This window comes from Ascaphus truei, chromosome 5, assembly GCF_040206685.1.
Source record: "Ascaphus truei isolate aAscTru1 chromosome 5, aAscTru1.hap1, whole genome shotgun sequence".
Taxonomy (NCBI): domain Eukaryota; kingdom Metazoa; phylum Chordata; class Amphibia; order Anura; family Ascaphidae; genus Ascaphus; species Ascaphus truei.
The window spans coordinates 81,634,478-81,651,213 of record NC_134487.1 but is presented as its reverse complement, the minus strand read 5'-3'; the positions used below and the strand labels follow the sequence as shown (position 1 = coordinate 81,651,213).

Sequence of the window (16,736 nt, the reverse complement as noted above, 5' to 3'; positions counted from 1 at the left end):
GGACAAGCCGTGCTGAGGCGTGCGGACGCTCCGCGCTGAGCCCCTGCATCCTCAATGAGGATGCCTTGAGAGGGGGCTCACGCGAGCGTCCGCAGGCGTGCTCAGACTTTGGAGTTTTCAGCCGAGCGCCAAGCTGTTTTTCAGCGCGCTGTCGGCTGAAAACATCCAATCAGCCTGAAGCAGCGTCAACGTCACGGCGCCGTGACATTGACGTCAGTGCGTCGCGGGCGATTAGCCCAGCGACGTCACTGCCCCGCCTCCAACCACCTCCCCCCAGCTCCCTTCGCGCACGCTGGCTCGCCTGCAAGTCCGTGCAATCGCGCTGACTGAAGCAGGCGAGCCTCAGCGCGCCTCCGCTCTCCCCACATCTCTATGGCCCGGGCCTAAGAGCGCGAGACCTCTGTAAACTTAATTACCAGGCTCTGGTCACGCGTCAAATGATGACCGTTGCCATGGAGACGTGACATCACATGACCCCCAGCATCATTTCATGCATCATTAGATGCAAGGGGGATGCAACCGAGGAGGGAGCGGGTAAGGGGGGCACGGGGAGTTTGCGCACCGCTGATTTAGTTGATGCTTGGTCAACTATTACTCGGTAATATATTGCTGTGTTTTCTATTTTTTCCATGTCTGGAATTACCATCTGAGTCTACGCGTCGGAGGACATCTCCTTTTATCTGTACACTGTTTCTGGAGGGACGTGGAACTCTCTCTTTGGACTCTGGCAGCTGGACTTTTAGTATATCCCTACATACATGGGACACCAACTACATTAGGAGCTGTTGATGTGTTTTCACTTTTATATGATTTAACACTTAAGCCACCTTCACATTTTTGTATATAGCACTCCATTAATTGGGTTTAGTGGCTAGCGCTGCTTTCTTTTCCTTTTTCATTACATAGTGTAATGTGAAATAAGGGCACACGGCTGTAGAAGGGGGCTTAGCAGCCTGAAGTGCCTGTAGAATATTTGGAAACCGCTCTTTCTGTATTTCTGTTGGTTTCTTTAATAATTCAGCCCTTTTTGGATGGTTCGGATATTTTCTGGGAATTGCAAATGGCTGCTTCTGTATATAGATTTAGCCATGTACCTCTAATTCTGCACACAGAATTTTGCAGGAACAGTGTAAGTTCTACAGTACAGGAGACTCAATCATTTAAATTACAAATATATCTTTTTATCATTAAATAAAAATTAAAAAGTGGGATTTAAAGCAGGTTCTCTCATATTTATAAATGTTCACATTACCATTAGGCAAGAGAGAGGGGTGTCTCTTAGCCTCTCGGGAGCGGCCCTCCTCCTGCAGCTTCACATTCTCATTGTGACCCAACATCAAATGATGCCGCAATGACACATGGCGTTGCTTTGCCATGACAACGTGATGTCACGTGATGCTGCAAGGTCATGGCGCCGCAACACTGCAGGAAGACGGCCACCTCGAGGAAAGGTTTCGAAAGTCTTAATGTCTTAATGTCTAAGGGCCCTAGAGGGGCCCTAGAGGGGTCTACATCTGGCACTGTTCTTCTGCCAACTGCTATTCTTCTTCTGCTTATCTGTCTTAGGATGTACCTCAGCGTTCTGTTCTAGGTTCTCTCATTTTAAGTAGGTGACAGGTAGCTCCCCTTGAGTTCAAACATCAACATACTATATATGTAAGTACAGGCAGTCCTCAGTTATCCGCAGGAATGCATCACAGAAACTGCCGTCAGATAGCAGACTGTCAGACTGCAGATCCAATGTTAATCCGCAGCGGTGAGCGTCAGATAATCCGTTCCGACGTCGGATAATGCATTCAGCGGATTGCATTATCTAGCGTCGGATATTCCGTTCGACGGATAACGGACCATTGGATAGTGAGGACCACCTGTACGCCACAGATAAAACTATCAACCAAGCCTCATTACAATATTCTCTTGGTTGGCATTCATCATCTAAAATGTAATATCTCAAAGATGGAGCATAGTCGATAATATTAGCATCCACCAAACCTCCGGAATATTTTAATGCAAGAATTGTCTCAATTTCTCTTCAAGATCTGCCACCTCTTCCGCCTACCTGAAACCACTATTAACTTCTATGTTAACAGCATCATCCTCTTCGACTCCTTTTCTCTTGTGCCCCTCTCTACAGTATATTTCATCTCTCCTGATCAGTTATATGCCAATAGGCTTTGTTTGCTCTTCTCAAGGCCGTCTCCTGTATATCTTTCGCCACCGCAGGTGTCACACCTAGATCCCCCCCCCAAAATATTTTAATTCATTATTTACGTTTATTTTCCAATTACGTAACTGTAAGCTCCACCCTCCATCTGAGATAGGGCAGAAATTTGCTTTACCTGTAGAAGGCGCCTCTATACCTAGCCACTCCCTTTCGCATGCAATCTTTTTTCAGTCCTACTAGCTGGTTTATATTTTTTGTTTTGCTCAAAAGGTATGTGGTTTACACGACTGATTGCAGTCAATCCAGTGGGAGTTCTATGTCTTCTGGAGCAGAAGGGAAGTAACCAGGCACACAGTCTTGCAATAAAATTATTTATTTAGCAAACCCAATTCCAATGTTTTGACTGCATAAGCAGTCTTTGTCAAGTGAGAGCTAAACAATGTGCAACCTAGTGAAATATATATACCCCATGTACTCACCTATTGCCTCGCTGCAGGTGTCCCACAGAACGAATGCTGCATCTCCCATGACGACACAGCTCAGACTGGGGTCCGCGCATGAGCAGAATGGGCAGATCCCCCTGCAGCACACTGCGAATCACGTACCCAGCGCATGCGCGCCAGGCCTAGACACAGCATAATTGCGCCATGCACATACACATCAAGGAATGCCATGCATGCGCCGAACACGCTGGCCTCAGTCGACCTACTGCTGGGTACGCAATGCGCATGCGTGGCCTTGAGAAGAGCAAACAAAGCGTGTTGCTTCCCTTCTGCTCCATGATTCCTCTGGGGAAGTACAGGATCTCCCCCATCTCCATGAGCACCAGCAAATTTACTTTATTGCTGCCATCATTGTGTGTCTGTAACGCTCTCTGCATTCTCTGAGTTCTATGTCCTCCCCTGAAGTCCCTGCTGTACGAGTTACCTGTGGTTGCTGGTTAGGGGAGCTACGGTAAGGGCTGTGCTGCATATGCCTAGTTGGCAGAAGCGAGCATCGTGAAACTCAACTTGGAGGACAAGGTCCTTCTTGCACCTCGTAAGGGTTTTCTAATTTCTAAGTTATCATGGCTGGCTAACACTCAGACAAAAGTCATCAAATTCCATCACAAAGACTATGATTCTTAGGAGTCTTACACAACACTTTGCAGGGAGTTGTAACTTTCCCCTTTGACAAAAGAAGAAGCTTACGGTACAAGGCCAGGACTTTGTGATCCTGCAATTGGTTGCAGGCCTTACAATGCATGAAGACTATTTTTTTTCCACGACCATACATTACAGTACATTACAGTACTTACAAAACAAATGGGTACCAGAAATGTAACACTTCTAGCAGGGGTCGCCAATTTTCAGCTGGACAGAAAATAAAAATAGAACTACTACTGCACTATATCTGCACTCCATATTTCTGGGAAGGTACAACATAGAAGCAGACTTCCTCAGTCAGACACAGCTGGTAGCAGGTGAATGGAAACACTGAAAGACGAGATCTTAACCAAGCTCATTCAAAAATGTGGACTTCCCCAAATAGATCTAATGGTATCAACACAAAACAATGTTGCTCAAAGTCATCAAAAGCCTCTTACATGGATGCCCTCATTTACATGGAATGTAAGGTTAGTTTACATGCTTCTATCACTGCCTTTAAGTACCGAGAGAGCCATGAAGAAGATAAAGCAAGACAGGGCAGAGGTGGTAGTCATTCAATTCTGTTCTCACAGGGCATGGTTTCTTCAGTTAATCAGTATTCTTTTTCAGAGCAATGTGTAGACCAGGGCTGCACAACATGCGGCCCGCCTGGCCTCTCTGTGTGGCCCTCGATGAGATTTAAAAAAAACAAAAAAAACTTTGAAAAAAAAAAAACTTTAAAAAAAAAAAACTTTGAAAAAAAAAACTTTGAAAAAAACAAAATGGTGGCGATTCCCCGCGGTCCCGGCGCGCATCCGCAGGGCCCGCTCCCGCTCCTTTCTCCCTCCCACCACCCCCACCCCCCGCTCGCAACGTGGGACGGAGGGGGAAGTCACAGCCAGCTGAGCTCTTCTGCGGCCGCTCCCCCCCCCTGATCCGAACTTGGATATGTGCAGGGGGGTGAGGTGAGGTTCATTGAGGTGAGGTGCAGAGGGGTGATGTGAGGTGCAGGGGGTGAGGTGCAGGGGTGATTGGAGGTGCAGAGGATGTGATGTGCAGGAGGGGGGGATTGGAGGTGCAGGGGGGATTGGAGGTGCAGGGGTGATTGGAGGTGCAGGGGTGATTGGAGGTGCAGGGGGGTGATTGGAGGTGCAGGGGGGTGATTGGAGGTGCAGGGGGGTGATTGGAGGTGCAGGAGGGTGATTGGAGGTGCAGGAGGGTGATTGGAGGTGCAGGGGGTGATTGGAGGTGCAGGGGGGTGAGGTGCAGGGGATGTGATGTGCAGGAGGGGGGGGGGGTGATGTGCAGGAGGGGTGATGTGAGGTGCAGGGGTGATTGGAGGTGCAGGGGGGTGATTGGAGGTGCAGGGGGGTGAGGTGCAGGGGATGTGATGTGCAGGAGGGGGGGTGATGTGCAGGAGGAGTGATGTGAGGTGCAGGGGGTGATGTGAGGTGCAGGGGTGATGTGAGGTGCAGGGGTGATGTGAGGTGCAGGGGTGATGTGAGGTGCAGGGGTGATGTGAGGTGCAGGGGTGATGTGAGGTGCAGGGGTGATTGGAGGTGCAGGGGTGATTGGAGGTGCAGGGGATGATAGGAGGTGCAGGGGGTGAGGTGCAGGGGTGATTGGAGGTGCAGGGGATGATAGGAGGTGCAGGGGATGATAGGAGGTGCAGGGGGTGATGTGCAGGGGATGTGATGTGCAGGAGGGGGGAGGTGAGGTGCAGGGGGTGAGGTGCAGGGGATGTGATGTGCATGAGGGGGGAGGTGATGTGCAGGAGGGGGGAGGTGAGGTGCAGGGGGTGAGGTGCAGGGGTGTGATTTGAGGTGCAGGGGTGTGATTTGAGGTGCAGGGGTGTGATTTGAGGTGCAGGGGGGTGATTGGAGGTGCAGGGGGGTGAGGTGCAGGGGATGTGATGTGCAGGAGGGGGGAGGTGATGTGCAGGAGGGGTGATGTGAGGTGCAGGGGATGAGGTGCAGGGGTGATTGGAGGTGCAGGGGGAGAGAGTGGTGTGAGGTGCAAGGGGAGAGAGTGATGTGAGGTGCAGGGGGGGAGAGTGATGTGAGGTGCAGGGGGAGAGTGATGTGAGGTGCAGGGGGGGAGAGTGATGTGAGGTGCAAGGGGAGAGAGTGATGTGAGGTGCAAAGGGAGAGAGTGATGTGAGGTGCAAGGGGAGAGAGTGGTGTGAGGTGCAGGGGGAGAGAGTGATGTGAGGTGCAGGGGGGGAGAGTGGTGTGAGGTGCAGGGGGGGAGAGTGGTGTGAGGTGCAGGGGGGGAGAGTGGTGTGAGGTGCAGGGGGGGAGAGTGGTGTGAGGTGCAGGGGGGGAGAGTGGTGTGTGGTGCAAGGGGGGAGAGTGGTGTGTGGTGCAGGGGGGAGAGTGGTGTGTGGTGCAGGGGGGGAGAGTGGTGTGTGGTGCAGGGGGGGAGAGTGGTGTGTGGTGCAGGGGGGGGAGAGTGGTGTGTGGTGCAGGGGGGGAGAGTGGTGTGTGGTGCAGGGGGGGAGAGTGGTGTGTGGTGCAGGGGGGAGAGTGGTGTGAGGTGCAGGGGGGGAGAGTGGTGTGAGGTGCAGGGGGGGAGAGTGGTGTGAGGTGCAGGGGGGAGAGTGGTGTGAGGTGCAGGGGGGGAGAGTGGTGTGAGGTGCAGGGGGGGAGAGTGGTGTGAGGTGCAGGGGGGAGAAGGATGTGAGGTGCAGGGGGGTGGGATGTGTGTGGTGTGCAGGGGGGTATTGTGTGTTTGATGTGGAGAGGGTGTATTATGTGTGTGGGTGAGAGGGAGATGGGGGTCTGAGAGATAGATGGGGAGTATCGCAAAGGTTGATAGTGAGGGGTTCTGGGGGAGATATGAGGATGATGATGATGATGATGATTTTACCCGTGCGGCCCAATTTTTTTTTCCTTGGAGCAGTTCGGCCCTTCTCGCTTTACGAGTTGTGCAGGCCTGGTGTAGACTGAAGCCTCAATTCCAATATCAAATTCCTTCTTGGGATCAACCGTTCTTTCTAGGAGCTCTCATGAAGCACTTCTTTGAACTGAAAAGGATTTCAGATATCATTCTCACGGTAAAAACAGTTCTCCTGCTGGCTATTAGTTCAGCATGCAGAATTAGTGAGCTGCAAGCATGTACATGATGAGGTGGTGGTTAAACTAGTGCTACATATCCTGGCCATGGTTGTATCAACGTTTCACCTGAATCAGTAGATTGTCATTTGATGGGTCCGGGCAGAAAGATGAAAAAGAGCGCAACCTCCATTTATTGGATGTCGTTAGGTGTCCAAGACATTATCTTTCCAGACCCGAGCAATTCAGAAAGTTGGACAGGTGCTGTGTGCTTCCTTGGGGAGGAAGACAGGTAACCTCGAAGTCAACAATAAGCCATTTGATTGTCAGCTGCATTAATATGGCCTACATTGCTCATTATAGGCAGGCTCCAGAAGGCCAAAAATCCCATTCAACAAGATCCATGGCCACATCCTGGGCAGTGAAGGCTTAAGCTTCTTCCCTCTTGCTCTTTATCTTTGCAGCCTGACTGAAAACGCATCTTTGTAAAGAAGCATTTAATGAAATTCGTATTACAACTAAAACATTCTTCTTTTTGAGAAATGTTCTCTGTCAATGTATTTACATATACGTACTCATATTGCCTCTAAGTTTCCCTACATAGAACTTATATTGTAAGCGCTTCTGAGCAGCCACTCCCTAAGCTTGTCTTTTATGGGAAGAATTTATCTTCATTTTCTACTATCCATAAATAGCTGTCTGTCTGGAATATTATGTCTTTAAGTACTACATGCATTGTTGGCTTTATATAAATAAAAACACAAAATAACCTTCAACTGTCTGAAATACTTAAATTGATAATAAACTATATATATATATATATATATATATATATATATATATATATATATATATATATATATATCATAGAAAAAGAACAAAAAGCACTCCGTAATAATAGTCACTGGTGGGGGTGCAGATCCTATAATGAAGAATAAGCAATACGATACTGTTTGGAAACGAAATCAGCAGGCAGCACTCCAGAATTGAACAAACAAGTGTATTGAAAAAATAAACACAAAAACCAACGTTTCGGTCCACGAATGGGACCTTGACAAAGGTCCTATTCGTGGACCGAAACGTTGGTTTTGTGTTTATTTTTTCAATACACTTGTTTGTTCAATTCTGGAGTGCTGCCTGCTGATTTCGTTTCCAAACGGTATCATATTGCATATATATATATATATATATATATATATATATATATATATATATATATATATAGTTTAAATCAAGTCATGTAAATTACTATTACAGAGAAATCATACTGTGACAAAGCTTTATTGAAAAGAATATGTACGGACACAATCTTTCAGTATCATACTGTATTCTACTTACTTTATCATGCAATATAAAATGATCTTTTGTCACCAAACACTTTCACAAATGTGGTCATAGTTCTGCCAAACTTAACAATCCCATGATTGACCATGTGGTCCTTTCACCCATACGTGGGAATTGAGAGAGTGTTGCTACAAATGGAAATGTAACGCACTGATATTTTCAGTTCTCCTGGTCAGTCCATGGAATCTCAGGACAGTAGGGATTATATACGCTCCTCTCCGATGGAGGTACAGCATTACACAGATCACCTGACTTGTTGAGACCATATAAGTCCCACCCCTGTTGGTCAGCTGTACATCTAGCCAAGTCTAATCTACTGTATACTGTATGTCCTTACATACATCAGTGTAATCTTGTCAAAGAATGCACCAGTTTATATACATTAAACATATCAGTGCCATTAGTTCACTGACCTTCCAGGTGGGTCTGCACATTGTGTTTTTAGAAGTAAAAAGTGCCTATGGATGGGGCAAGTACAACCTACTGTGTACAGGAGTACAGTATGTACGAGGACGTTTTTTTACCACAGTTTAGTAAATCTACTTGAATGTCTAAATTTGAAACCACGCAGTCTGCTACTGTACCACAAACAAACTGTTATTAATTGCCAAAGCGCTTTAATTGCTTTTAACAAACCGCCTTACTACCTGTAGATCCTGTGTACAATGGAGCATTGTCACCACCATTTAGTAACCTCATACCTAAATCCTATTTTCTGCTATTCAAAACATTTAATAAAGATACAAGTATTTGGATTATCTGTCTTCCTTTCATATTGCTTTGCGAGACTTCAAAATACTGTACTAGAATTAATCATGTTACATTTGCCAGCAACTATATGTTAATACCCAGTAAATCCGTTTTTTCCCCATTTATATAAAGACAAATGTTTTCAGCCACCAGAATGTACTACCAAAGAGGATTACTTTCCTTTTTTTTTTTATGTAATTACATCCAGAAGAAAAGAAATAATCCGCATTTAGAATCTGTCTCGACAATAAAAGGTCTGTCGCCCCAGAGGAAAACAGACCAACTATTACATTTATTATAGTGAACAACTGACTACAATAATTTGACATGAGAAAATGTGACACATGCAAAAGTGGAGTTATACAATGGCAAGTTATATAAAGGTAAAAATACATTCTGCAACAGGCTTGTTACGTTGTCTTAGCCCAAGTCATGCACTGTGTGTTACTTACTACTCTGTCTAGAAAGATGTATTTAATATGTATGCTTAGAAAGTATAATGGGAGTTTTCCTAACTATATATTTTGTTTGTTTAAATAGAAAGTGCAACAATAAGCTTATTTGTAAATAAATAAATGTAGTGGTGCTCTGAGCCAATTCTTAGGCCTGGGACATAGTCAGTTTTAAGCTCGCTGAGCCGCGCTGAGCAGATGCACAAAGCCCCTGCATCTGTCATCAGCGCGGCTATAGTTTCTCCCTCCGCATGCGCGCTGATGCGTGCGGAGGCTGAGAAACTTTGCCGAGACAGGCAGGTTTGAAATTTGGCGCTCGGGGAAGCGGAGGAGCGGTCACGTGACCGCTTCCATCCAATGGGAGCGGGGGACTAGCCCCGCCTCCCGCTCCACCTCCTGGCACGCCTCCGCTCCGCCCCCGCCCAACCCCCAGAGCGCGCTCACTGCCTCGCCTGCAAGGACAGGGAAAAGCCCCATTTTCAGCAGGTGAGGCAGAGCAGGAGCGCGCCTCAGCGCGCTTAAACACACTATGTCCCAGGCCTAACATTTATTTACAACCTCTAACAACAACACGATGAATACATTTTGTGCCAGAGGGCTTTGTTCTATTACTAACACTATGGTAGAAAAGTGTGATATCTCCTATCCTTTCACATCTAGTGATTATTACCCTTTTATGAATGCATATATTGTAATAAATATAGGCGTAAAACATTGACACAATACCATTTCTTAACAACACCAAATTTTAACACAGCCTTATCAAGCTTTGGTGAATCTAGTCCTCTGCCTTTTATAGTACAGTATTTCTCTAGAGAAAATGACATTTTATTGTTCACTTGCTCCCATCTATCATCATTTGTAAGCGACTGCTACTGATTTAAAATAAGCATTAAGTTATAAAAACTGAGAATGTTTAATCCTATGAAATAATGTTGCAGAAACAGAACTGCCAGGGACATTCACACTGCAGTACAAGTAGAATAAGAGTTTGCTCCTGTGAAAAACTTTAGTTGGGCCAACTCCAGAAAGTAAATGAAATTCAGTAAATATTATCATCAATCTATCATCAATCATTGAGCTGGTTTTGCAGAATTTTTATTTTATTTTCGTTAGCGCTCACTAGTCTACAGTACTTAATTATGCAGTAGCAACATGTGGCAGTTTCACTAGTCAGATCCCTGTGCTGAATGTGTTTTCTTAACCTTTAATCAAATAACCCAATCAATAACTACATAAGAATTATCAACATGAGATGAGCTGCCTCTGCACTGTAACAAACATAGGGACCAATTTCGTTTTAGAGCCAACGTTTTAATGCCAAAAGATTTTACTCCATCTGTGTCCTGACTGTAGTATAGATCATCTGATAAACTAAACTATACAGTATAAATTAAACACAGAGACATGGAAACTGACAGCACATAAGGATCATCTGGCACAGCTAGCTCTTATTTCCCTACCTGCTACAAATTCTACGAGCCCATTTTATTTTTGGCTTTTGTCCTAATTTAGATGACATGTCTCTCAGCCTTCCAGAATTTCTTTGCCTCCATTACCTCCATCATAAGACTGCTTTATTTATTTACCCTTTTGTTGAAGTAGTACTTCTTTATATTTCTATTGATCCTCTTGGCAGTGCTTAAAAAAGTGAATAAATCGCCTTCTCCAGTTTTTTTTTTATTTTTAAGTGAAACTTCTTTGCTGGCGCCTAGTACATTGTGATTGGACAAAAATCCTTCATGGAGACAAAAATGTGTAACAGAAGTGATGTAAGGTGTGTACACGAGCGCAAGCGCCCCCGCTGGTTAATCTCACAGCCGCTCACGCAAGCGCAGAAGCAGCCAGTGCACGTGCCGAAGCAGCCAGCACCGACTGCGCACGCGTAGAAGTGGCCAGTGCCACCTGCGTATGCATAGAAGCAGCCAGCACCGTCTGCGTATGCGCAGAAGTGTCCAGCGCCGTAAAACAGATAGGAATGAATACTGCAGCTCCATTTCTATATTAAACAGAAACAATTACAATCTATAACCAATGGAATAAATATGAAAATATGTAAGAAAATACAGCAACAAAATTAGACAAGAATTATGCATCTCATGCAAACACAAGAAGCGCTACATTCAATGCACTGTCTTCCCAAAAAAATATTCATCTTATTTTTGTTTGTTGTTTTTTAAGGACTCTCCCTTTATTCTCTCAGCACTTGAGCTTGACAGGTGCCAAAAACAAAAAAACAAAAGACGGGGTGTGTGCCGGGCACGCGCATTCTAAGTGAAACTTCTTTGTGTTTTATCAGTGAAATTGTATTTTGATGTTTTTGATTGAATGAAAGACTTTTGAGAGTATAATTAAAATTTCAGTGACAAAACACAAAGAAGTTTCACTTAGAACGCGCGTGCTCGGCCCACACCCCATTTATTTTTAATGAAAAATATAATGTAGCATTACTGCTTATGATGTGCATTGACACATCATGCACAATGCGAAGCTGCAGATATGAGACATTTTAGCACTGTTCAGCATACTGTTCAAGCACCAATTAAGTGCACTGTATTAATGTATTGCCAGTGACCAGGCAGGCAAGTCTATTTAGTAAACAAGATATGTCACAGGTGCTCCACTTGTGTGCACGTACTGTATACAAGGAAATGGTAGGCAGAGCACTGAAAAATATAGCAAACACTCACATGTCATATATATATTAATTTATGCCATCAATTTTTCAGTCCCATACATATTGATAAGGAAGAAGGAGGCAAAATAGAATGAAGCAGTCACTTCTCACCATGGTTTATAACAAAAATACTGCTCCCTGCCACCACCTTTTCAGAGCCCCCAGAGAGGTGGGAATGGTGGGAATGCACCAGCATTTAATAAATGACTTCTCCTTCTAAAAGTGAGAGGTCCACAGAGAGGGACATCAACAGAAAGGCAAAATAAGCCTAAAAGATGGCGAAACCCAGAAAGATAGAGATTTACCAAATTGACAGTAACATTTTTGCATAAAGATATTTGGGAATATTCAAATTTCTTGAAAAAAATAGCACAAAAAAAAAAGAAAATCAGAAAGGAAAGTGTGGGACATTTGCACAACTCCATGAATCTTAACTCTTACTGCTTGCTACTTGACATTCATTTACATGACCAATAATGATTGTTAACTGCAAATTCCATTTACTCAATAACTCCCCATGTAAAGTAAATACAGTATGTATACATGGTAATATACAGTTTTCCGTAGCAGTACCATTGAAGCCTATAAAACGGTGCTATTATGAGGTATGACTGGGTGTGTTGAGGTATCTAAGGCTATAATAAGGTCTGCTATCTCAATATATGGTTATTTTGACTTGCACAATGGGATGACCAGCAGACAGTGTACCACAGTGCATTGCAACGTCTTTGATATTGACATACCTTACATTTATTTGGTCATCTTTTTGTGTTCCATGACCCGAGTTGTGTTTATGGTGTGAAGCACAAAACAATATTATCATCCTAACATTTTTTATCTGTAATAATGTATGCTTTTAGAGGTGCATTACAATATGTAAAATAAAAATTCAGTAGCAAATCTTTTTATATTACTGCACTATTTACCTTTTTTGTTCATTTTACTTGGGAATATTTCTGTCTTTGATATTGACATACCTTACATTTATTTGGTCATCTTTTGGTGTTCCATGACCCGAGTTGTGTTTATGGTGTGAAGCACAAAACAATATTATCATCCTAACATTTTTTATCTGTAATAATGTATGCTTTTAGAGGTGCATTTCAATATGTAAAATAAAAATCAAGTAGCAAATCTTTTTATATTACTGCACTATTTACCTTTTTTGTTCATTTTACTTTGAAATATTTCTGTTCAATTCAGATGACTAATATCGCAATGTTAGTAAAAATGTTATATAAACAGTTTCATATCTAAAATGACTTGTCAAATGGATTATCTGTTAGTAGCAAATCAAGTTTAGTTGAATTTGTTTTTATTACTTTTGGATTTTCCAAAGGTATAAAATAGTGTAACATGACATAGTAAATTAAGCTATTAATGATAATTCTTCCCCAAGCCATGTACATTTTTGGATTAACAGATTCAGACACAAGCTTCATGGGACAAAACTTGGGTACGATTCAGATACTACGTTTAAAACCACCATGTTTGCTACAGAATGTTTTAGGGCTAGATCCACAAAATCCTGTACAGAAAGGTTCATGGGCAACGTTAAATTACCCTAAAACAGTAACAAAGGTATTTTCCCTGAGGCCAACGCATATCCACAAAGTTGATATGCAAAAACAACAGTCTTTGTAAATTTCATTAGCAAAGCATAGGCTTAGCGTCACGTTATTGGAGCGCAACGTTGTGTTAGCTTCAAATAACATGACACCAAGTATCTCTTAGCCTTATGCCCATCCAACCCTTGTGTGGTGGGTATATAACATGAAGGCGTAAAGGAGAAGGAAATAACATTGTGTTAGTTAAAATCATACATAAATGTGATGTTACACCCATCCAGACGCTGGAAACGTCCTAATTCAGAGTCTGGATTTGGGTAACGCCAAGTTTATGTGTGACCTAACTAATGGAATGTAAAGTGCCCACGATAATCCTAACACACTTTTGTGCATATGTTATTCTAATGCCTCGTTTGCACCTCTATTAATAGCAGCCATTCTAGTTAACACAATGCTCATTATGGAGAAAACATGACAATATTATGTTATTGGCCCTTGAAGGTATGTGGTAAGGCCTTTACATAAATGCCTAACTAACTTAAAAAGAATGCCTTTACATTAGTTAAAGTCGTGTTAAGTCACTTAAGTGAGATTTGTGGATCCTGCCCTAAGTTTGTGTTACTTGTATGTGAAAATGTGTAAAGTTGTTATAATGTCTCACCATCCATGCGGTTACAAAGTCTCCCATCCAGGTTCCTACTGCTGCTACTTTCATAAGACTTTCATTCCTGATACCCATATAATCCGTTATAATGTGTGTTCTGTAAAGAAAGGAAAAAATATGCATTTCCATATAAAGAACAAGATTAGATTTATAATATCATTATTAGACAAGCAGATAAGGGAGGAGGGGTGCTCATATAAAACAGAGCAGATTATCTTGAAGAAGCCACCAGACTCCTTGGCCTCGGTCCGCCAACATAATTATTTCTAGGGTTTAGATCATTGCAATTTGATGTGTCCGGCAGATATCACACTGAATATCTTTATCCGTGTTGTACCTCATGGCATTTAATGCAGGGGGATCGCGTGAGGCCTCTGCAACAACAAAACTTAACTGGATTCAGATGCTGTGATGCATCTCCATGGCAACGCGGCATCAAATGACGCCACGGGATGATGTGACGTGACCCTGGAGCATAATTTGACGCAGCTGCCTGGTAGGAGGGGGGGGGGGGCGAGCTCCGGAGCAGGCACACAGGGGGTGCACAGCAGGAAAAGTTTGCAGTCCCCCTGACAAAAAGTCACACATTTTTCTATACAAGATACAATGTAACAATGTCACTAGAAATGTCGGATTTGAAAAAACGCATGGCATTGTGCTGTGACCTTGAACATACTTGTATCAAAAGAACCTGCTTGTATAGAGAAAGAGAGTTGCCTTGTCAGACATTTTACCAGCATGACTGAGAAAAGTAACGAAGAGTTGCGGAAGAAGCCCCCATTTTCATATGTGGCTCTGATATGCTTTGCCATCCAGGACAGCTCCTGAGAAGGGGGTCTCCCTCTCTGATATCTACCAGTAGATTCAATTGCCTAGTTCTCCTTCTACAAGAACACCAACAAAAAGTAGCAAAATAGCATTCGGCACCATCTGAACCTGAATGAATGCTTTATTAGATAACCTCGGGACCTTACATTGCATTTAGATTAAAGACACCCTAGCACCACCTATCGTTACTGCAGAGTACTACAAAAGACGCAAAATGCAAATAAATCTTGGAGATTTCCAGTTTCCAGCTTATATATTTCCAGTTTATATATTGGTTTCGTGCAGCACCAAAAACAGTAAGTCAGGCTACATCTGTAGTTAAATATTTCCATATTCAAGGAAGTGTAATGCATGAACTGAGACTTTCAAATGATGTATATCACATGATGTAGAGTTTCAGAATGTATTAAAAACAATATGCCACCCAATCACGTATAAAGGCAGTGATCCATAAAAATGTTATCTATGGCATTATGGGGGTCATAGACACAAGGGGAATTCAAGAAAAAGAAGTTGAAGAAGCTGATAAATTTGGGGGGAAAAAAACATGCAAAGTTAACCAAAAGATAGATTGTATGTGTAAGGGTATATTGAATTAAGTCAATAGTTCAACTGTGTTCATAGTAATTCAAATAATGCTATCATAACCAGCTCTAACAGTAATCTTGTCTCAGTTACTAGCTTTAATTATTTGGGTATTTGGCTAGATTCCCATTTCACATTTGTTTTTCATATTAACAAACTGACATCCAAAATCTATTTGGAAAAAAACACACAATCCCAACAAGCTCAAGAAACCCTTAGCACTCCTTTTGAGTATATATATATATATATATATATATATAAATATATATATATACAGTGCTCGACAAATAATGTTAACCTGTCGCCCGTTGCGAGTGGATTTAGGCAGCTGGCGACCCATGCTGCAGCTCAATGAATTCCCCTGCTCGTGCCAATTTTTTTTTTTTTTTTTAAATAAATAAATAAATAATCCCCCTCCCTGATTGGGTTAAAAAAAAAGTTAAAAAAAATGGCGGCAAATCCTGTGGTCCCGGCGCGCGTGCACAGGGCAAGCAGAGTGTCCTGCCATTTGCGCTGCCTGTTCCCCCCAGCAACCCAGAATCCCCCGCATCCCTCCCCCCCCCACGTGGGACGGAGGGGGAAGCCCAAACCAAGCCCCGCGCGCAACCCAGCCCCCCCCTCCGCTCCCCAAGTGGGACGGAGGGGGAAGCCCAAAACAAGCGCCGCGCGCGATCCAGCCCCCACACCCTCCCCCCTCCGCTCCCCACGTGGGACGGAGGGGGAAGCCCAAAACAAGCGCGCGATCCAGCCCCCCCCGCTCCCCACGTGGGACGGAGGGGGAAGTGCAAACCCAGCTTCCCCCGTGCGCGCCTCCTGCTGGGACCTGCTCCTGCTCCTGCTGGGACCTGCTCCTGCTCCTGCTGGGACCTGCTCCTGCTCCTGCTGGGACCTGCTCCTGCTCCTGCTGGGACCTGCTCCTGCTGGGACCTGCTCCTGCTGGGACCTGCTCCTGCTGGGACCTGCTCCTGCTCCTGCTGGGACCTGCTGCTGCTGCTGCTGCTGCTGGGACCTGCTCCTGCTCCTGCTGGGACCTGCTGCTGCTGCTGCTGGGACCTGCTGCTGCTGCTGCTGCTGGGACCTGCTGCTGCTGCTGCTGGGACCTGCTGCTGCTGCTGCTGGGACCTGCTGCTGCTGCTGCTGCTGGGACCTGCTGCTGCTGCTGCTGAGGCCCACGCTGCGCTGTGTGTCCCATGTCTTGGAGAGGGCCCACTGCCGTGCGGAGACCCCACTGCTGCCACGTGTGACCCGGTGAGTGTGTGAGTGACAGACTGAGTGTCTGTGAGTGTGCCTGTGTGCCTGTGTGTCTGTCAGTGTGCCTGTGTGTCTGTCTGTGTGTCTGTGAGTGTGCCTGTCAGTGTGCCTGTCAGTGTGCCTGCGTGTCTGTGAGTGTGCCTGTGTGTCTGTCAGTGTGCCTGTGTGTCTGTCAGTGTGCCTGTGTGTCTGTGAGTGTGCCTGTGTGTCTGTGAGTGTGCCTGTGAGTGTGCCTGTGTGCCTGTGTGTCTGTGAGTGTGCCTGTGTGTCTGT

At 44.6% G+C, this 16,736-nt stretch overlaps 1 protein-coding gene across 2 annotated transcripts in view; it reads right to left on the bottom strand.

The window, feature by feature from the left end:
• TMEM117 (transmembrane protein 117) overlaps positions 1 to 16,736 on the bottom strand; it is a 427,961-nt gene that overhangs the window by 217,475 nt on the left and 193,750 nt on the right. For both annotated transcript variants that reach the window (XM_075600117.1, XM_075600116.1), the window contains exon 4: positions 13,797 to 13,896. In XM_075600117.1, the coding sequence (XP_075456232.1) occupies positions 13,797 to 13,896 (100 nt within the window). The remainder of the gene's footprint in view (positions 1 to 13,796; positions 13,897 to 16,736) is intronic.